The sequence below is a fragment of the Sardina pilchardus genome, chromosome 21 (assembly GCF_963854185.1).
Source record: "Sardina pilchardus chromosome 21, fSarPil1.1, whole genome shotgun sequence".
In the NCBI taxonomy this organism is placed as follows: Eukaryota; Metazoa; Chordata; class Actinopteri; order Clupeiformes; family Clupeidae; genus Sardina; species Sardina pilchardus.
The window spans coordinates 26,795,608-26,816,641 of NC_085014.1; the positions used below are offsets into that span (position 1 = coordinate 26,795,608).

Consider the following 21,034-nt stretch of genomic DNA (forward strand, 5'->3'; position numbering starts at 1 on the left):
GTCTGCTGAGAGAGCGCAGCTCCATGTGTGTTTCCCACACTGCCCCTCGGCGTGCGCTCGCTCCGTGTGTCTGGGAAGGCACGCGCACTACAATTCCCTCTTTGATGAGTTTCTGCTTGTCCCGGGGCAACAACAGAGACAGTGACAAAACACTGACCTGGGTGCAATTGTTTAGGCTTCGCTCTCAATTATTCCGACATACACCCAGATGTTACGTTTTGGCAACAGATGATAGGCGCCCTGTCAGATAGATAATCCTTCAACATCGCTCTAAAGCACATAGAAACACAGTGAGGAATTCAAACAGGAAAATGGGTGGTGATGGTGGTGGGGCGTTGGTATTTTTCTTCGACATGACTCTTCGACATGACTCTTAAATCAAGTCCTGAGGTTCAGTACACTGCACTCAGAATAGACACACGAGGAAACTGAAACCATTCATGTGGATCACCCAACTGTCTTCCTGTTGCATTTCAGGGAATCAATAGCCCTTCAGGTCAGTCGGCCTTGTGTCCAAGCTGGAAATCGTTCTCACCAGCACACCTTGATACTCCAATCAGGTGCCATTGTCCGTCATCAACCGTGTTGACAGTGGCCTCTCAGAAATTCCTCTGTGGTTGTGTGATGTGTAACAGCCAAGGGCAAAGGATTATTTTTATAGCAAACACTGCTTTATTTCAGAGGTTCAAAGAGGCTTGTGGCAAAATCCCTGTGGAATGTCAGGCCTCATTTTTCCGAGTGTGTAGGCAGTGTATACACTACAGTAATGTGCGTATTGGTAATTATCTCACTGTCTCATCGATCCGGTAAAATCCCCTGGTTACTGAGGGCATTTCTTGATTTGTGTCTGCGTGCGCGGCGAGAGCGTGCGTATACCAAACAAATCCGCAGGTACAAGTGTGTGCACGTGTGATGAGAGGGCTTGACACTCCGCCCTGCCTCGACAAATTGCTTTTCAGGATGTGCCAACCCAAATGTACTTACCGCCGAGCTCAATAAACCATGACAAACCATGACAAAACCGTGACATCTCCAGTGTGGATCCTCCGCAATGTTTGCTTTGATTTGACTCCCTCCCTGTTTTGGGACAGGCCAGGAATGCAAGGGGAGAGTTTGCCATTAGCAGATATGATGATCACAGAGGTAAACGGATCTGTGCTAATCAGTAAATCCCCCACCTCTCTTCCCCAGTGTGTTCAAGGGCTCAGGGCCGATTACCTATTGTCGGGCGATATGTTCGTGTGACTTCTTGGGGGCCCTTTTCCATCTAATTATGAGCATTGCGCAAGGCATTCCGCTCCTTCTCTTTAATTTGTCCTCCCGCGCCGTGATCACATGACTCCTTTTTCGGAATGATCAAAACCTGAAGACAGACAGTGTGGAAAATCGGACTGACCATGATGTGCCCCCCTGTCCCTCCAACAATGAACAATGGCCACCTCAGAGGCAATGGAACTAGTACAGACGGAGGCTTTCTGCGATGGGAAAAGACGATGGAAGGTGAGGGGGGGCGGCAGAGAGAAAAACATTATCCCAGAGACATGTCCTGTCATGTCAGAAAGTCTGTTTTCTCCAGCCAAATCCCTTGGTGCCGTGCTCAGGAAATATTCAGGCCTTGTAATAGAGATGTGAGTGAGAGATTGGACAGGGTGTGCATTTATCTGAGGATGAGAGGAGAAAGAGAAGGCGAGAGAGAGAGAGAGAGAGAGAGAGAGAGAGAGAGAGAGAGAGAGAAAGGGGTAGAAAAAGAGAGAAAGGACATATTCACACACCAAGGACACCAATCGTCCGTCATCTTGCCGCTGTATGGAGATGGGCATGACTGGTGTCAGTTGTAGGCCGTGCTCCAGGGGCCGTGAGCACACAGGTAGCCACAGGCAGTCTCAGCTCCTCGTAAGGTAATCAGACACTGCCCCCTGCTGACTGCAGCCTGTCCTCTGTGGCGTCACACAAAACAATCATTTGGCCCCCAGGTTACTGCACATTATTCAGTTACCAGACTTTTTTCCCTCACTGGCATAACTTTGTTTCATAATACATTTTGTTCCATATTTATTGAGTTATCACATGTTCCTATCCCACTAATAGTGTAGTGTAGCACCTCTCCTTAGTCTGGAGGTTCTCAAAGTTGTTCAGATTTAGTATATCATGTCTGACATAGTATTCATGAATTCATGAACATTGCCAGTAGGCTAACTGGTATTTTTTTGGTAACATAGTTGCCAGTATCATGCTGTGAAAGGTCTACTGTATTGAGCAGAGTAACTTTCATTCATGTAATGCCCTTAAGAAACACTAGAGGGCGAACTGTCATCATGAAATACATAGTGCTGCACTGCAGGCTACTTTAAGCACTCTGCACCTGAAGTTACCATATGTTACCATTAATTTTCTGTCCACACTCCCCTGTGACAAAGACACAAATCCTAGTTTGTGACCTACTGGGCAGTGTTTTTTCCCCCTACAGCACTTTTCATACTGGTTCAGTCCAAAATATGATTTTTAAGGCGATAACCATTCAAACCATTCAGTTAGGCCACCTCTATTTTTTAACATGAAGTAAACCCTTTAGATTTCTGTGAGTTAATCTTAACATATTTGAACAGCAACTGCTGAAAACGAAATAGTGACATGAGATCCTGTCTGACTTTGAAGCTATTTTTTCAGTAGGCCTATTGATTATTGAAAAGAATCTCACAACCTGGGGCAGATGCAGCAGTCAAGGTCAGGATACACTACCGTTCAAAAGTTTGGAGTCACTTAGAAATGTCCTTGTTTTCATCACTAATGTTGTAAATGACTGTTGTAGAAAGAAATGGTTGATCTGTAATGCAATATCTACATTGCCCATCATCAGCAATTCAATGTTCCAAAGATACATTTTGTTTATTAATCTGATATCATTTTAAACGGTGATAGGAGGAGGTCAGAAAACATTGGAGAATCCTTTCGCAATTAATAAGCACATAACCTAATGTAATCTGAATACTGCTACGCTGATTTTAAAAACACAAAAAACAATGGTATTCCGTCTATAATGGAGTGGAATGGAAATTTCTAAGTGACCCCAAACTTTTGAATGGCAGGTGTATGTGTTGAAGTGACTTATGGCAAATTACAAATGACTTCTCTAATAGAAGACGTGTGGTTACAGAAAACATATATTCCCCATCCCATGTTCAATTACATATTGTTCTAATCACACTTGATTGTATGGACAAATGGTTTGGGCTTCACTATTGAGATGTGCATGCTTTGGTTGAAAAGGACACTTCAGTCAGCTTTATAAAAATGTGTTTATTTCAGGAAAATGGTAGAAAACATAAATATTTCACAAAATATACCTATATAAATATATCTATTTACATATATATATATACACAATACACGTGCCATCTTGGTCACAAGATTAAGGAGAAGGACACAGGGAGAGGGCCCATCTGTTCTGACAAGTGTGCCACTCACAGAAGGGCCATTCATATGTCTTTCAAACAGACAACTGCAGCCGTTAAACAGTGATCAGTCTCCTGCAGTGCTGACTGACACCTACGCTCACACGAGGGATTGTGCGCTAACATGGCTATAGTGATCCTTTCATAAGATGCTCATTCCTGGCTCGTCCGCATCTCATGTCCTCCTGGTGTCTGTTTTTGAGTGAGGGCAGATTTGAAAATCCACGTCCGTCCATATATATGGTCACCTGTGTAAAACGGTCAGTTCCACGGCCGCCACGTTGAGCTTGTTTGATTGGGAACGACAGAATGCCTCCTGATGGGAGAGGGGGAGTGGAAGGGTGTAATACGGCTTAAGGAGCAAAACGTCGGGACCGGAGAGGAGGAGGAGGGGGAGCGTCTGGAGGTCTCAAGAGAATGGAGGGACGCGTTGTGTGAGAGTGATGGCTCATGGGAGATGGAGGAGTGGGCTACCGGGGTGGAGTGGGAGAGGAGGGGAGAGTGAGGAGGTGTCATCTGCGCAGACACAGGGGGGGAGTCAGGACAAGGGCCTTTTGGTGCATCGCTTGTGTGGAGCTGTCCCTCTGTTCCGTGCCCCCGATGGCCAGAATGGGTGAAGTGACCGTCCAGGCAGATCTTCAGCTTGCTGACCTCAGGGTCAATTTCGGAGGAGCCTGTGTTAGTCATGAAGCTGGAGACGTTGGTTAGGCAGTGGTGAAAGCCTGCCGTGTAGACTGAGCTGAACTGTGCATGGGGTGGTTGAAGTCCTGACACTGACATTTCAGGGTTGACTTCTTCATCAGGCGGATGTTGGCTCCCAGATTCTACATGAGACATATAAAGAGATTAGAGATGTCTGCAGGTTCATTTGACATCTATCCCCAAAATCAGACATAGTGTAAGAAACTTCAGACACATAAGCACAAAATATAACATTTTTGGTGCACACCATAACGTTTTCAACACGCACCAAAAACATTTTTGCCCATGTTCCTTAGAATGAATTATTCCCTTACCGTTTCTTTTGTAATGTTTTTCTGTATCCCTCCTCAGGTACTGTACGGCAAGGTCTAGAATCTCCGCCTTTTCCAGTTTGGGATTTTGCAAACGCTATTTTTGTGAGGAGAGAGAGGGAAACCGTCAAAGATGGCAACACTTTATCGTGTGAATATGTCTAAATGGATCATGTCTACCATATCCATGGCATATTAAGAAAACAATACAATTGCAAAAGACCGATCGAGCGCCGAGGCCTTGTTTACGTACCGTGTCTTCCGTGCATCTCAGCAACAAAACTCTCAGCTCGTGCAAATTCTGATTTATCCTATCTCTTCTTTTCTTCTCAATCACTGGTTTCAGTACCTGCAAGAGTTCAATGGCAAAATTCAATAACGTCCAGATTGTGCCACTGACATTTCCTTCATCTTGTACATTTTAAGCCATGCAAAAACAGACTAATTATGGAAGCATCCACCACACTTACTCGTTTCAGGCATTTTGACTTGTTTACATCTGAGTTCTTCATCGCTTCAACTAAAAGTCTGAAGACTTGCGAGGAACTCGTGGAAACACAGCGAAGTAGTTCTCGGATGAGTACGATGGATGGGTAATAAGATTGCTGAGATAATGAGCGTGGCTTTTACACCGACAGGACGCGTCTGATTGGACGAAAGGTGTAAATGACGTTGCTGTCACACATTTGGCCTATCTTGTCTGACCTCAGGTCAGAGCTTGTGTTTGATAGGGTTTGGAAAGTTGAAGGACTATGGAAGTAATCATAACGGTCATTCTGTCGTTTCCCACAAATTATTAAGTATTCGTGAATGAATGAGAAATATGCTATCCTAACTTTCCTGTGGCCAAGCTAGTGCTAGATGTACAACATATTGTTTGAAGCCATTCTACTGATGAACTCTCCGTTGTAGTGTGTCGATAAATAAAGCAATACTTCTACATTATAGCTTGAAATGCACACAACATACGCCCTCCTTAGAATATAAATGTATGTTGTTATGGCCTTGCAACATTCATTAGATCACCAAGTTAGATTTGAACTCTCTCCTCTCATTACAATCGATTTTTTTCAAATTAGCCTAAAATAACTCTGTGCAGTACGCCAAATGCGTTCTAAAGGTATCTTACCAAATGTGAAGAAATATTTTTCTCGTGGGAACTAAAGTTAGGTGAGTAAATTAACGATGCACATCGCACCCTTTAGTGTGAATATATTTTAGGGTGACAAAAAATGACCAAAGCGTGCCTTGGGTTTGAGTTACAAAAAAGGTGCGTGTTAAAATGACACCTTTAGGCACGTGCAAAATGCAAAGTTTTAGGTTATTTTATTTGTATCCATTCGAGCTTCTGTTCCCTTTACGAGGAGCACGGCCGAACCAAGGCAACGTGTAGAAGTGAAAATAAGAATTCTGTGGAGAAAAGTGCGACTGCTTTTTAGAGGCAAATTACAAGCAGTGCCATTTGTGTTTCTGTGGTGTGTGTGATTGAGCGCGAGACCCCGCCGATCAGACACTTTCTGCAAAGGCTCCATTCAGATTCCACCCCCACCATAGCAGAATGTTGAAATGTAGCCTATACAGTAGGTAGCCTATCATAGCTACCACTTGTATTGGGAATTGGAACGGGATTTCCCTTCCATGTTTTACGCATGTGGTAAGACTGTTTGCGCGCATTGCTGGATGGCATATGCATGTTTCTCTCTCTCTCTCTCTCGCGCGCGCGCTCTCTCACTCACACTCACACTCTCTCTCTCTCTCACACACACACACACACACACACACACACACACACAAAGTATAGGTGGGTTTGACACAAGATGCTAATCGGCGCTAAACAGATTTCAAGGATTCAGTTGACACGCACGACTGCAAAGCCAAAGACAAACACAAAGGACCCACTTCTTCCTGTTTTGTTAAAGGGCCCCCTTTAATTCTAGATAATCCCAATGGGATGTCCTTGATCCGATCATGCTAGTGTTATTCCCCCACTCATCCTAGCGGTGGGTCACAGAATGTTTATACAATCTATAGCCTGCTGCTGAGTAAATAGGGCTCGGGATCATGACGTAAAAAACTTCGCGGGCGCAGCCATATTGGCAGCTTCACTCCTAAGTTGACTATGGATTACTATGGATTTACTCCCGCCTATATTAGTGTGTTCCTGTTACTTAGTTTTTGCCTTCTTGGTCGTGTGTTGCTGTGTAGTGGGGTGTAACAGCACCACCCATGATCGCAAGAGGAAAAGAATCGCTAATACTACATTTCTGCTTCTTGTCTTCTGCATCTGAATGAATGGATATTACGCTCGGTGCGCTACCAATATGGCGGCTATTCCTAGAATGCAAGGCTTGTTCCCGAGCCCTATTAAATATTTCACTCATAGTATTAAATTAGGCCTGGTGTGCCGGTAATAGTTAAGCTGAAGAATTATCCAGACAAACGCCGGTAACTAGTCTGTCGGAATGTTGTCTCTTTAATTGTTCTTCCACGTTTCAAATCAGAGATGGCTCACCTAGCTATTTGACGGTTCACAATGAAAAGCAATTCAAATTCTTATAAGACCCATGTTCCAATGGCAGTGCAGTGATTGGGAATCAACAGTCTTAGCACCCGCTGAATGCTTTTTTCCTACGGCTTAACTGACTATTTGATGATTATTAATGGCATGCCCTCTGTTTCTTAATAGCGGTCTTTCACAGACCTTTCTGAAAAAGAAAGATGGGACATCATTGGCTCGCAGATCAGTCAAGTGAGAACTGCGCTATTGCTGCCGAACCTTGTGAGGGCACGTATCCTACGTGTATAAGGTCGACTGAAAATGTCCAGTCAGTTTAGAATTATGTAGCCTAATTCTACAAATGACATAAAACTTTACACATTATGTAGGCCTATGTATGGCGTTAGAGAGCCTTGAGTCGTATGAATATATATTCGGCATTTACCTATAGGCTATAGATTAGGTCTATCCATGGTCTGATTTTGAAGTAGGCCTAGTTGCCTTTCATGTATACACATTTATTTAGGCTACAACTAGAAAACAGCTCAAGTGTAGAAGCTATCATAATTTTGTAGCTGCGGTCTGTTGGGTAGGAAGAGGTAGCCCATCCATTAGGCTACTCTGAACCAATATTAGGCTACACGAACCTTAAATAGGATGAAATAGTCAAGAAAGCAATTATTTTTTCACAAAAGGAAGTTGAACACTTTCATTCATGTTCAGGTCGCGGGGGATGGGGTGGGTGGCAGCATAGCTTTTGTTCTACCAAATTGAAAGGCGGAGATTTGGGTGTGGCTTTTGGCTCATTGCGATTAAAAGTGCCAGGTAGATCCACTGGACTGAACTTCAACTTTCTGCAACGGTGTGAGTCTACGGATCTTTCGACATCATGGACGTGTCAGGACCAGCTAAGAAATTTCGAAGGGTAAGACAAATATAACGCAATTCACGGCATGGTAGGCCTACAGAAGAGGCCTATTGCTTATTCCTAGTTTGAATGTTTGCCTAAGGACTTAACCTGTGTACACCTTAACTCACATAAGCTTCTATAGTTGAGTCAGTGTTGTGAATGTATAAAATATATTTTATGGAACATCTGGTGGCTCATGTGTTCAGAAAATCAATTTACTATAGGCTCCAATGGCAGCTTTAATGCAGAAGTGCACTATTTGTATAACATTAGATTTTGTTTGTTTGTTGTTTGTTTCAGATGGCCAAACCTGTAATGGAGAAACGCAGAAGAGACCGTATGAATCACAGCCTAGAGACCCTGCGCCTGCTGTTGTCAGAAAATACTGACAATGAGGTAGGCACATTCAGAATTGAGATGAAATTCTAAGGAAATGCTTAATCATCTTAATCACATTTGGTTGCTCAGAACCCCCTTGTAATAAAACCATCCGTGTCTCTTTACAGAAACTGAGAAGTCCCAAAGTGGAGAAGGCTGAAATCCTGGAGAGCGTTGTGAACTTCTTCAGAGCTGAGCAAGCAGAGCTGCAGTCCAGAAGCGGAAGCAGGAAGAGGGCACGGGAAGAGGATGCTGACGACGTCACGCACGAGAGGCAGAGGTACAGCGATGGCATGAGGGCTTGCCTGCTGACCGTCAGTCGTTTCATCACGTCCAAAACCCAGGAGCTGGAGGGTGAGCTGGAGTGGAAGCGTTCCCACAGCCACCTGGCGCCGCAGCATCCGGTAACCATGGCGACGGCACCGCACGACCCCAGGACTCTGTCAACAAAGCAGCTGTCCGAGCCAGGCTCTCCAGCGGCACGCCTCAGTGCAGCCACCGCACAGTATGGACCACAAGAGATAAAAGCAACTTACCTGCCAACAAAGGACACGGCTGCCTCCCAAAGACCTTCATTGGTGTTCAGTGACTGTGTGTGGAGACCATGGCCACAGTAGAACAGATGAAACGTGGGTGATTTGCATGGCTGGGATCCTCGCTGACCTCCTGGTTGTGATCAAATTATAGGTCAGACTGATCTCACTCCATGTGTAAATATACAGCTATATTTGTACAGATGACTTATCATGAATTGATTGCTACTGTGTTTTACCAGCCGGGAGATTGTGACCACATTCAAAGCATCTCAAGTGATGGAGACTTTGAGTCAGACACTCTTTCATTTGCAAGTTGATCATATACATCACAAAGCAATGTAAAAGAGTTTCCCTGGTGAAAAACTGTATATATGTATTTTTGTACAGTGGATGTCTATTTTTTACTTTAGTGTACAGCAGTGTGCTGCACATGTAGATTTGCATCACTGATATATGTCTACTTTTGATTTCCCTTCTTTGAAAGAGTGTGATACTTGATATCATGTTTATATATTTTTTTCATTTTCTTCCTCTCATTTTTGTTTCCAGCAGATTTTTTTTACAATGAGAGGTTCAAATCCAAAAAGATTTTGATTTTTTCCCCTTTTCCTTTCTCTAACATGTTTATATTAAACATGGCGAGTGGAAAATGTGATTGATTCTATTTTTGTATTAAACAACAAATCTTATACCTTTACCAGTGTGTGTCTCTGAAATGATTGCAATGTAAATGCAAATAAGCACATTCAGTTCAGCTTGTGTACAGATTGACTCGCACATCTCCTGTGTGAATGTGGACAGTTGAACTTGTGAACATGCAGACATTTGCAGACTTTTACTTGACCAATTACTCTATTCTGGTGGTCTTGGCTCACAGCTCCCAGGTCTTTCTGTTGATTGGTTACAATGCAGGAATCATTGAAATGCTGATTTAGAAATTGATGACCTGCTCTGATCTTAAATACAGACCTTTACAGACACTTGATACAGCTATTGCAAACAAATGTTTAAAATCCATTCATCAAAGGCAACAAGAGCACCCCCATCAACAGGTTAAATAGTTCAGTCAAAGGTTCACTTTCTCAACACACATACCAGATTATACCAGAATGTTCCACAGGTGCTGCCAGCATAAACAATTGACTCTGTCTACCACATAAAACTTGGGATAGCGCCCTTAGACTTTGATTCAGATCATCTGACAATGAAATGAATGCTTGTAGTAGTTCTTGTGTTAAAAATAATCAGTGTTCTGTTGTATATGATTAAAAAAAACAGCGTTCCAACAAATCCACAACAGTTATTCCACTGAATTGATTACAATCTCTAACGTTGTGATCAACATGTGATCTGCCAGACGAAACTGCTGTCTGGCACTGTTTACAGTGTACACTTGATGTACAATGTGCCCGTCATGCTGGAACAATATAGGATTTAAACATAACTCATGAATGTGCTTATTAGAGTCCATTGTCCAAATATATGTATGAGTTAAACATCAGTGATTTAAACATAAATCATACAAAGAACAGTTCTTAACGCCATACTATTAATTTGTATTTTACTAGCCTTTATAAGCTTTAGTCGGTAGGCTGCCCTTGGATTCCTCAGTACCTGCAGCATTTTGGCTTTCCCTGAGGTATCAAAACACCTTTTGTTTTCAAAAAGGCGAAAACTGGAGATTCAGTGTTGATATAGGCTAATGTCTCCAGATGCCCTATTTATTGACACCCCTAATAAAGTTCAGAAAAAAAGAAGTGAAAAAATTGTTGGCCTCACAATGAAAGCAATGAGGAAAAAGAAAGAACAAATGATACTGTAATTAATACTTTGTAAAGCCATTCCTTTGTAAGAGACCATTCCTCTTTATAAAAAAAAATCTCAGCAGATCATGCAAATTTCTGGCTCCTCACATGTGTATACTCTCCTTTGGCTGGGATGACCATGGCAGAGGCTTGATTGTGTTCAGTACACTGTGTGTGTGTGTTGATCTGGGCATACTGTATGCTTGGGTTCATTGACCTGGCAGCTGGATTATCCAATTTTAATGTCAGAGAGACATATTGGGCAAGACAACCATGGGTTTTTGGGTTTTTGTCCAGGCAAGGTTGTCACATTTCCAGGTGATTGGAATGTCTGAATTAATCATGGTTTTAACTGTAAATATGGCAGTTTTCAACTGAGTGCCTTTTTCATAGCCATCCATACAGAGGTAAAAAACTTTCTCTTTATTTGAATTGTGGATTGTCTTGTCTTTCTCATGTTTAAGAATTCCAAGGCCATTCCATCTGTGCCACTTTATTTACGTAGGCTACCTGAGTGCAAAGGACCAAACAGTGAGGCAAGAGGACACCGCCATGGTTGGTAAAATGTTCAAAACAACCAAAATGAATAATTGAGCCTATACAATAATAATAATAATAATAATAATAATAATAAGAAGAATAATAAATTAAATGTATAGCGCCCTTCAGGAAAATCGGATGGGTAGGTAACGGGGACCTAAGGATGTGCTGGATGCATAGGTGGAATGGTTGCATTTCCACTTACACTTACCACAGGGTGATGCAAGCCTGATACCCCACAGACCCGGGGGTCAATGCCGTGTGGGATGACCACTCTCTCCATAGAAGAAGTGGGATGGCTTGCCATAAAGCCATTGGAGGCTGACCCCTGTGTGAGGGACTTCAGAGGTGGATGAAGCAAAGGATGGGAGCGGCACATCTGTTGGATGCATGAGGGACAAGTGTGCACGCTTGAATGGCACTAACTTATAGAACTTTACATGAATGAAAAAAGTTCAGGTAAATGTTGTTAATATTGACTATTTTGAAGGGGTGCAATTTGCCATTTTTCTTTCAGAATAGCCTAAATGGCTCCTTTCAAATTGGATAGAGGCCTACCTATTTCTATTCACCTTTAGGAGTGTCAATAAATGTGGAGTGTGCTGTAGGTCTCCTGAAATATTAATCCTGTATCAGTTTATTGTCTGAAAGTCATGTTACCATAGTCGCAACACCGACTGCTATCATATTGTCCAGAACAACCTTCATTTAGCCATTCATTGGGGTGATTTATTTGGGTTTAGCCACATTCTCCCTCGCCCCATCTGTGTCTATAGCAACGGCATCCTTCATCAAAGTTTGGGGCTTAGTCCCGCCGTGGCGATCTTTGAACAGGACTTGCTTTTATGTGGAGATTTGCGTTACTCTGTCGCCCATGGCTGAGCCTTTAAATAAACGATTTTCAATCGAAATGAGATTAGGGATTCAATTGAGGGTGCACTGTCTCTAAACAACCGGAATGACGCTTTAACCGGTTATTAAGGAGAGGATCGATCTCTAAATGCAATTATAGTGTTGTTTAAATGGATTAAAGCAGAATTATTTTACGTTTTTCAGCTGTTGCGGATGTGCAGTCACCACGACAATAGAACAGCCACACGAAAAGAAAAGCATTAGGAAAATAATCTATCCAATCCCTTTTCTAACACAGAGCACAGACACACTGCACAGATTTTTTATTAAGTCTGCAGTAGCCTACTAACGGATTTGCATTCGGGGACCAGATTTCACATTTGATTTTGGTAGGCTGGCTAACTGAACCCAGTTTCCTACTTTTATGCAACCTGATATGAATGATCATCTGGACTAAGCCAGCAATGACAAAGCGGGAAATGTTCCTTTATCAATAGGCCAATTAAGAATAAAGATGGCATCTGCCTTTAAATTTTACCAATCTTACCAAATGACTGGGTGAAAATGACTTTGTTACAGCATGCGGACGGTTTGGCTATATTCACGTGGAGGCCCTATAGAAATGGATGGCAGTTTATAGCTATTGCAAGTTCAGTCAAGGTCGGTCAGTGGTTGTAAAATGTGACAGATGCCATTTCCCCATGATTAAGGTGGCTGCTGAGAAGCTGAGAAAATTCACAGTTTAAATCAAATGGTGTGCTTATTCAGGCATTTAATATAATGCTATATCAGGTCAATAGTACCTAGGCCTACATGCCCCCGGACACCCATAATATTTTAATGATTAGGCCTCGAGCGTCAAGCTGAAATTGAGCATTTTTTCCATGGACGTTACCCTAAAGGTTTTCAGGCTGACAGTTCCCTGTTGGATATACCCCTACTTCAATTGGGTTTAAATAGTCCAATACGATACAATGCGCTTCATGTTGACACAGAAGACATAAATTGATAAGGGAAAAGCGCCAAAGAGACCTCTTGCTATACGCCTGTTATCGTTGCCACGTGGACAGCTCGAGCGAAGGTGTTAAACATTGTAACCACTCCACGAGCCCAGAATGTGTTTATGAACACATCAAAGGAAAGGTTGTCCCTAAAGTGGCCACGCTCTTTGTCACCTCCTCAAAGCCGATGGCCCTCAGAACCAACAATGTGCTTCTAAGGGACAGATTAAAATTATAGCTAACATAGCATTGGTCTGCAAATAGTAATGCAAGTAATATACATGCTGATTCTTATGATTCGGATATTTGCGAAATTAAAAGTGTGCATAGGCTATATGGCAAATGTGAGATGCACTTTCTTATGCTCTGTTGCTGGTGGAGACGTTGATGTATTTTGGTTTGATACGCCGAAAACTGTCAATAGGCTACTGCAAAATAATATTAAAAAAAAAATTAAATAAATAAATAAAGTTAAACGCATCAATGCTGTCAAAAGGCAGTCGAGGCCTAGGCTACTCATTACCCCATTGGTAACTGAGTATAGTGGGCGTGGCCTAAGAGACAGCATTGACCCGATAAAACCTGTGCTTCAGACTAGGGTGAGCACAGAACTCTGTAAGCGACTGGCATAACGCACTGAAACCAAAAACAAATAAAGAATGAAAAGGACTTCAGTAAAGCGCACGGGCAGCGCCAAAGCATCCAGAAAGGTAAATCTGACTTTACTCTATCCATTAATTCAGTCCATCAATAAAGAAGTGTCTCTGTTGCATTGAGGATCAGAGGAATATTTGCTTTGCTGAGATGTAACCTAATTCCATGTTATTTGCTTGGCTGCAGCTCCTGAAACCAGAGGTAGAAAAGTTTCGAAGAGGGAGAATAAACAGCAGCCTGGAGAGACTGAGGATGATGCTGCTGCACTGGCCTGCCCATCAGGTATATGGACCACTATACACCTCCACTATAGCCACCTGCAACAACGCTCTTGAAATGATCTGGTGGTCAAACACAGTATATTTACATCCACTTCTTCCTTTCAGGGTTTGGCAAGTAAAAGAGTGGAGAAGGCTGAGATCCTGGAGCACACAGTTTCATTTATGAAGGGCCACGGAGGCAAACAGGGAGAAGGCAAAGAGCAGCACTTCAGGGATGGCTACGCTGCCTGCCTGCAGAAGGCTGCAGCTTTCCTGAGGGACAACGGTTTGAATGGGGACCAGAAGGGAGACAAGGCACAGAGGAGGGCGTTTGCTGTCCAGCTCACTCACCTGGACAGGTTCACTGCCACCCCAGTCCCCACACTCCACTTGACCAGGTGTGGGGCAGCACCTGAACTGACCCAGCGTCAGTGGCCAGGGCGGCTGGCTCTCAATGGACAGAGACATTCCAGCTTGCCAAAGTTGTGTCCCAGAGTTCACCCTGCCAAGATTCTGTCCCCACCCCTCATTAACACTCATGCCTTATGGAGACCATGGCCCTGAGGGAATAGAAGATTTAACCCAGATAGCAAAACTACACTGGGACGGAACTGGGCCACATCTACCACAACATTTGGCACGGATCTGCATAATGGACCTGATCCGGCGTCCAAACGCACATCGGTCCAAAATTGTTTTGTATCCGTTTGACAGATCTGCGGCAGATATGAACTTGCACTCGTCCTGGTCCGTCCCAGATAGCAAAACACACCTACCACGACATCTGGCACGGATCTGAATAGTGGACCTGATCCGGCGTCCAAACGCACATCGGTCCAAAATTGTTTTGGATCCGTTTAACTGATCTGGTGCTAATAAGGGCTAAGATTGCTCCCAACAAACAAGATAACGTCCCGGCGATGATTCAGAGCATTTTAAAGAACGTATTTCTCACCGCGACGTAAAAAGAGGAAGAGTCTAACCTCGACTTTCACCCAATTTCATTTTATGCTGTTTAACTTTCCCACCCCAAGTAGTTCTGTCACGGATTACATGGCGTTCGGTGATTATTCATGGGAGTGAAACACCTGTCATTATTGTTAAGCAGACATCGACCTACAGCAATGGTTAGCATTTATGTTCATTATTTGAATATCGTATGTGATGCTAATATGTCTTACCTGTGATTGCGGCTTGTAGAATGATGATCACGTCCAGATGACTAATCGATGTGTAAGTTAGCTGGATATTTATACCCTGTTAGGTCTGATACTTTCACGACTACGGTGTAATTCCCCCCTAATAAATTACTAAGTCAATGGTCATATCTAGTAATGTTATTGTTCAAAACATCAGTGGAGTAGGTTAGCCTATAAGCTAAGTCCCAAACACATTGTTTCAAAATTCAAAACTAATATTTGCAATGCATGCTGGGAAGCAAACCTCAACAAAGTAGGACTACACAAAATATAATTAAAGTTATCAGAGAATGTTTAGGTTATATTTCATATCTAAACCATGAGGTTTATAAAGACATACAATTGTGATAAGCATTGTCCTTAATTCTTCTGCAAAGTTTTTTATAGTGGTGACCAGTTGGGGATGTTGTGAATGTCTGCCTAAAGTCATATGTAATATGGGACCTGTATTGCAGATCCGTACCACACACAAGAAGCGCACCCGTACCACACATAGAGGCGGAACCGCATTGCAGATCCGTACCACACAATAAGCGGACCCGTACCACACACAAGAAAAGTAGGCTACCACTCACAAAAAAAGTATATATTCTATTCTAAGAGGCCGTACCACACACACAAAAAGTATTCTATTCTAAGAGGCGGAACCGTATTGCAGATCCGTACCACACACAATAAGCGGACCCATACCACACATAAGAGGCGGAACCGTATTGCAGATCCGTACTACACACAATAAGCGAACCCGTACAGGTCCGCTTCTTGTGTGTGGTACGGATCTGCCATAGGCTACGGGTCCGCTTATTGTGTGTGGTAGGCCTACGGATTTGCAATACGGGTCCGCTTATTGTGTGTGGTACGGGTCTGCTTCTTGTGTGTGGTACGGATCTGCAATAGGGCTCGGGCACACGCCTTGCATTCTAGGATAGCCACCATGTTGGTAGCGTACCGAACGTAATATCCATTCATGTAGATGCAGAAGACAAGAAGCAGAAATATAGTATTAGCGATTCTTTTCCTCTTGCGATCGTGGGTTGCGCTGTTACACCCCACTACACAGCACCAAGAAGGCAACAACTAAGTAACAGGAACACACTAGGTGGGAGTAAATCCATAGTAATCCATAGTAAACTAAGGAGTGAGGCAATATGGCTGTAGCGACACCGAGCCCTATTCATGGGTTTCATCAGGTCCCTTTCCACAGGTGTATACAATCAAGCACCTTAATTATCAATGCAGACTGCATGGTGCTTGATACACCTGTGCAAAGGGACCTGATGAAACCCATGAATACGGGTCCGCTTCATGTGTGTGGTACGGATCTGCAATACGGGTCCGCTTGTGTGTGTAGTACGGGTCTGCTTGTTGTGTGTAGTACGGATCAGCAATACGGGTCCGCTTATTGAGTGTGCTACGGGTCCACTTATTCTGTGTTGTACGGATCTTCAATATGGGTCCGCTTATTGTGTGTGGTACGGGTCTGCTTATTGTGTGTGGTACGGATCTGCAATACGGGTCTACTTATTGGGTGTGGTAGGGGTCCGCTTATTTTGTGTTCTACGGATCTTCGATAGGGGTCCGCTTATTGGGTGTGATAGGGGTCCGCTTATTCTGTGTTGTACGGATCTGCAACACGAGTCCGCTTATTGGGTGTGGGCTACATCTGGCCCACAGTCAGATACCGTAGGTCCGCTACATACGGATCTAAAGGCTTTCATGCGGATCCGGCCCAAAGGAAATTGCTATCTGGGAAAGGAATGAAAATGTTTTAAAGATATGTGTAAATATGCCTCATATATGTGTGTAAATACTTGTACATACTTGACATAGAAAATAATATTGTATTCAACGCCAAATAATACCTACACAGCACTTAAATTTGAAGGATTTTAAGTTGTATTAAATGTTTTTATGTTTATGTTGAGAATGAATAACATTGAGTGCTTGAAATGGATTTTGTCATGTCAACAGCAAAATAAAAAAGATATCTAAACACAATTCAGTGTCACAATTCTATGGGATTTTTAGCATAGAGAGCAATTATCAAGTTCCTTGAAACTGGAATGTCAGCTCACAAATGTTAAATGTTGTCCCAGAATTTCATGACATAAAATGAAGAGATGTTGCGAATCTCGTTAGCCTATATAATGGCAACAAATATAATAGCCACATTTTGCATTGAGTGATGGCTGACACCTGAGGGCTTTTCTGCAAAGCGAAGTAACTAATCCGGGTAACTAGGAGTCACCGCTGAAGACTGCACTAAGCAGCTATTGTTTCTAGCATGCTGTTTGGAAATCAGGCCTACTCCTGACGTTGCGTGTGTAGCCAATAACCTTGCTTTGTAGTATAAGAGTATGCCTCTATGGGTCTTCCAGTTCTTATATTTAATAGAGGCTTGTCGTAGACGCCTGTGAATATACAGTGTGAGAGAGAGATATGTGCGAGTTAGGGGTTTTCAAACTGAGGACGAAAAGGTGACCTGTTTCTCACATATGTTCCTTGTCGCCTAAATCGTGGGAACACTGTCTGTCCGCCAGGCCAAGACATGTAAAAAGGTCATACGGTCACCATCTCACCTGCTCTGTTCACACTATATTTGAAAATGTCCGGTTTCCCCCAAACGAGGTTTGTTTTGTGCGTCTTGCGCGTGCGCTGACACCAATGGTGTCAAGAAATGTTAGTTCTGTTTCACCCGTGCAGGGTACTCACAGGCTGTCCTGACTTGTGGATGTTTGTACAGCCGTAGGTAAAAGCCCCTGGTGCCTCTTTAAGCGATTGGCCTTGTGCCTTGGCACGAGTGACTCTCGTGCGCATACATTTGCCTAACATCTCAGGTGTGAACACGAGGTGTAGACGCGTGTCTCTCAAAGTTCAAACGCCAAACGGACAACAGGCAGCGAACTCACACAATTAAAGATTTGAAAATTCTGTTGGGTTTTCATCTTACCCCGATAATGTTAATTTGGGCAGGTAGTGCCTGCCTGGAGCGTGTTAAAACAAAAATACTTTTGGAGATATTCTATGTATCCCACGAACTGCGGGGATATTAAAACCCCATGACTTCATGCTTTTCAAGATTCAGAAGACACATATAAAGGAACACAAACATCTATAAATGAATCTCGAATAGTTAAAATTGTGTTTAGCCTACGTATCTGATTTTGGATTGCGTGTTTTTGTTTGTGGAAGTTACAGCTAGTTGACCACATTACCATTTCCTTTACAGAACTACGACATTAGACAATTTCCGCAATGAATACCTAATCTTTTCATTGGCTTTACATTTTACGAAGTTGGATTTAGGCTGTGGTGGGGCCTGTTTGGTATTATGAGGCCGTTTTTTTGTTGTGCTCTTTAACGCTCGCCACCCTTTCAGATGCTCATTATTCATGCTGGTTTAATCCCCGGCAGGGGGGAAATGAAGGAGGAATGGCTGCTCTGCGCTGGATATTAATTGCGGCTGAAGGTACACAATGAGCCTGCCGCTGCGCTCCATCGCGTCTCCATTCCAGTGCGGATGGGACGCTACGCAGGGGGTGCGCCTTTTGGAGCGGCGGGGGTGAACGCCTATTGACTCGGGCGCAATACCTACCCACACTCCCTGAAAGACATTCCTGTAGTCAACAGCTGGCCCGTATGGCCGCTTGTCTGCCCCCATAATTAGAGCAAATGTTTCGCCACACATGGGTGTTCACGGAGGGAGTTGCATCGCGGGAGGCCCACGCACACGAAAACCTCAAGGAACTTTTGGCGGGTTTGGAGAAGACATGTTTGGATCAACAGGTGATCATGGAAACATCATTTCAATTAAGGCAAGATAGCACATTTCCCAGAGAGACGTTTAAAGAAAGTAATCAAGATGGTAACTATAGGCATACTGTGCCAAGGAAAGAAGTCTTATATAAGTTCAAAAGAAACTGTTATCACCACAAATGTTATCTAAGAAACATCACAATACATGTAGTTGATCATTTGGTTTGATATGGATCAATATGTATGTTACATTCTTAGTGGCATATTGGATGAACAAATATTCCATCATAGTTCTCCACATTTCAATAGAAAAGTCAAAATACACTTTACCCAGAGTTGTTTACAAATTTCACATCAAGGGAATGCAGATCTCCCTACACCTGACATGATGTATGTGTCAGTGTTATCCACTTCACCTTTTCTGACCTTTAGCACCTTACACCATTTGCCACCAGATTGATGACAGGCTTGACTGGCCTGACTTAGGTCACCTGGTTAGCACACAGAGCTTCTCAATTGGAATTGAGTGGGTCTGGACAAAGTTCATTGATGACTTCCAGCAGGGGTATAACTGGCATTGAAATTACACTGAAATTGGTCCATTAAACTGTTATGAAATTGTTCCAAAAGTGCAGCAGTCATGTAAACAAAGGTTGTAGTTGCAGTTGTTAACTAAATTCCAAAGAAATACAGAGATTGTATGTGCATGCCTGTTTTCTAGGGGCATTGGAAATGGACTCATGGCCAGACAGACCAGAGAAAGTCCCATATTTGCGAAAGGTTTGTATTTTTTTTTCTGATTCATCCACAGATATGTAGTGTCTGTGTGCTGTATGCTTTAATTTCATTAGGTTACAGTATGTAAAACCCCTTGCATGGGATGAATGCTATTCATTTTTCTAAGCAATCCCTATCAAACATGGAACGTATTATGTTATTATTTTAAAGAAAATCTATCAATTTAATAATGTTTCTCAAGTTCCCATTTAAAACTTTATATTGACGGGCAGAGGTGAAAGCTTAGCAGCCTTTGCAGCTCTGCACCCCTGTCCTTATTCTCCTTGTGGTGGCAGTGTGAGAACCACCTCTGTTCTGGATCACAGTGCTGGGGCAGGTGCCAGGCAGATTTGAGCCTTTCTGTCCCTCAGACTTGGACTCTGGCGCATTTGTGTTCTGTGAAAGGAGGAACACGTCAGGAAAACATCAGCAACAATTTATGCCACACATTTTGTTTTCTAAACTATAATAAAGGTAGAAATCCAGGACTCCATCTTAAACCTAATCGCCCTTGTTTTCCGATTACTCCTTCTCCTCTTCAGTTTTTACCTGCAGTATCTGGATGGTGACCCTGGCCAAGAGGCCCATGGTGGCCAGTAGACAGACGCGGTGAAAGGAGATCACCCATACAAGGGCACCAGGTCTCCTAGTCTCTGTCTCCACTCTGTGGACAGCTTCTCTCACTGCTGTCCCCTGGAGAGACACCTCCCCTGCTCTCTTCACCTCAGGACTCTGGCTGTTAGCTCTGGTCTGACTGTCTGCTTCTCTTGAGGAGTTTGTGCTCCTTGAAGCAGGGCTCAGCATCCGTGTGTCTAACTGGGGTCACCTTGACTCTCTTATGAGCGTCCTGTTCCTGTTTGACTGTCAGCTGCAGGGCAGATTCAGTCAGAGCACTGAGGGGATTCGGTGAAATGCTGGTAGTACTGGCCCACTGCTTGGGCGGCGCTAGAAGTGCTGAAACACACCAGCCAGTGAAATCTATGGTAAAATTTAAATAAACTTCAATTTGGCTGGGTTTATTCGGACTATTCAAGTGTTCATCTCTAAACTTTTAATAATCAATGGTATACAAAACAAACACTATGACAGCATGATGGCTGAACAGTGTTTCTCAATGTCACCGTATTCCAGGGAGCATTTATCGTACATTTAGTGACAAACCTGGGAAAGTTAACTCAATCCTGCCAAAACGAGCTAAATGGCATTACAGAATGAAGCCACAGGGCTCTTCTACTAGGTCTATCATTCCTTGAGTTAACTTACCCAAGTTTGTCACCACATCATGAAATCCCCCCCGGCTTCTTGTTTCGCTTGAGGACATTTTCTTTCCATTTGTTTACCATCCAAATTGTCAGCAAATGCCAGATCACCTTAAGCAAACATTACCCACAGATGGTAAATGAA

General features: G+C 43.2%; 3 protein-coding genes across 3 annotated transcripts; 2 read left to right on the forward strand and 1 right to left on the reverse strand.

Annotated features, from left to right (window-relative positions):
- Positions 1-3,301: 3,301 nt before the first annotated feature.
- On the reverse strand, positions 3,302-5,320 carry her11 (hairy-related 11). The gene is made up of 4 exons (XM_062525027.1): positions 4,936-5,320; positions 4,719-4,814; positions 4,469-4,562; positions 3,302-4,276 (listed from the first exon to the last, which is right to left on the reverse strand). The coding sequence occupies exons 1-4, from the start codon at positions 4,975-4,977 to the stop codon at positions 3,714-3,716; spliced, it is 795 nt and encodes a 264-aa protein (XP_062381011.1). The 5' UTR covers positions 4,978-5,320; the 3' UTR covers positions 3,302-3,713.
- Positions 5,321-7,851: 2,531 nt separating this feature from the next.
- On the forward strand, positions 7,852-8,891 carry her5 (hairy-related 5). The gene is made up of 3 exons (XM_062524319.1): positions 7,852-7,887; positions 8,173-8,268; positions 8,379-8,891. The coding sequence occupies exons 1-3, from the start codon at positions 7,852-7,854 to the stop codon at positions 8,865-8,867; spliced, it is 621 nt and encodes a 206-aa protein (XP_062380303.1). The 3' UTR covers positions 8,868-8,891.
- A 4,713-nt stretch (positions 8,892-13,604) lies between these two features.
- LOC134068326 (transcription factor HES-5-like) lies at positions 13,605-14,473 on the forward strand. The gene is made up of 3 exons (XM_062523837.1): positions 13,605-13,694; positions 13,825-13,920; positions 14,025-14,473. The coding sequence occupies exons 1-3, from the start codon at positions 13,644-13,646 to the stop codon at positions 14,460-14,462; spliced, it is 585 nt and encodes a 194-aa protein (XP_062379821.1). The 5' UTR covers positions 13,605-13,643; the 3' UTR covers positions 14,463-14,473.
- Positions 14,474-21,034: the final 6,561 nt, after the last annotated feature.

Coding starts and splice junctions, on each gene's coding strand:
- her11 (XM_062525027.1), bottom strand. CDS start 4,977: ATGAAGAACTCAGATGTAAACAAGTCAAAATGCCTGAAACGA. Junction 4,815..4,935: donor AGTCAAAATGCCTGAAACGA/GTAAGTGTGGTG, acceptor GAACTCTTGCAG/GTACTGAAACCAGTGATTGA. Junction 4,563..4,718: donor TGAGATGCACGGAAGACACG/GTACGTAAACAA, acceptor TCACAAAAATAG/CGTTTGCAAAATCCCAAACT.
- her5 (XM_062524319.1), top strand. CDS start 7,852: ATGGACGTGTCAGGACCAGCTAAGAAATTTCGAAGG. Junction 7,888..8,172: donor CAGCTAAGAAATTTCGAAGG/GTAAGACAAATA, acceptor TGTTTGTTTCAG/ATGGCCAAACCTGTAATGGA. Junction 8,269..8,378: donor CAGAAAATACTGACAATGAG/GTAGGCACATTC, acceptor GTCTCTTTACAG/AAACTGAGAAGTCCCAAAGT.
- LOC134068326 (XM_062523837.1), top strand. CDS start 13,644: ATGAAAAGGACTTCAGTAAAGCGCACGGGCAGCGCCAAAGCATCCAGA. Junction 13,695..13,824: donor GCGCCAAAGCATCCAGAAAG/GTAAATCTGACT, acceptor GCTTGGCTGCAG/CTCCTGAAACCAGAGGTAGA. Junction 13,921..14,024: donor TGCACTGGCCTGCCCATCAG/GTATATGGACCA, acceptor TCTTCCTTTCAG/GGTTTGGCAAGTAAAAGAGT.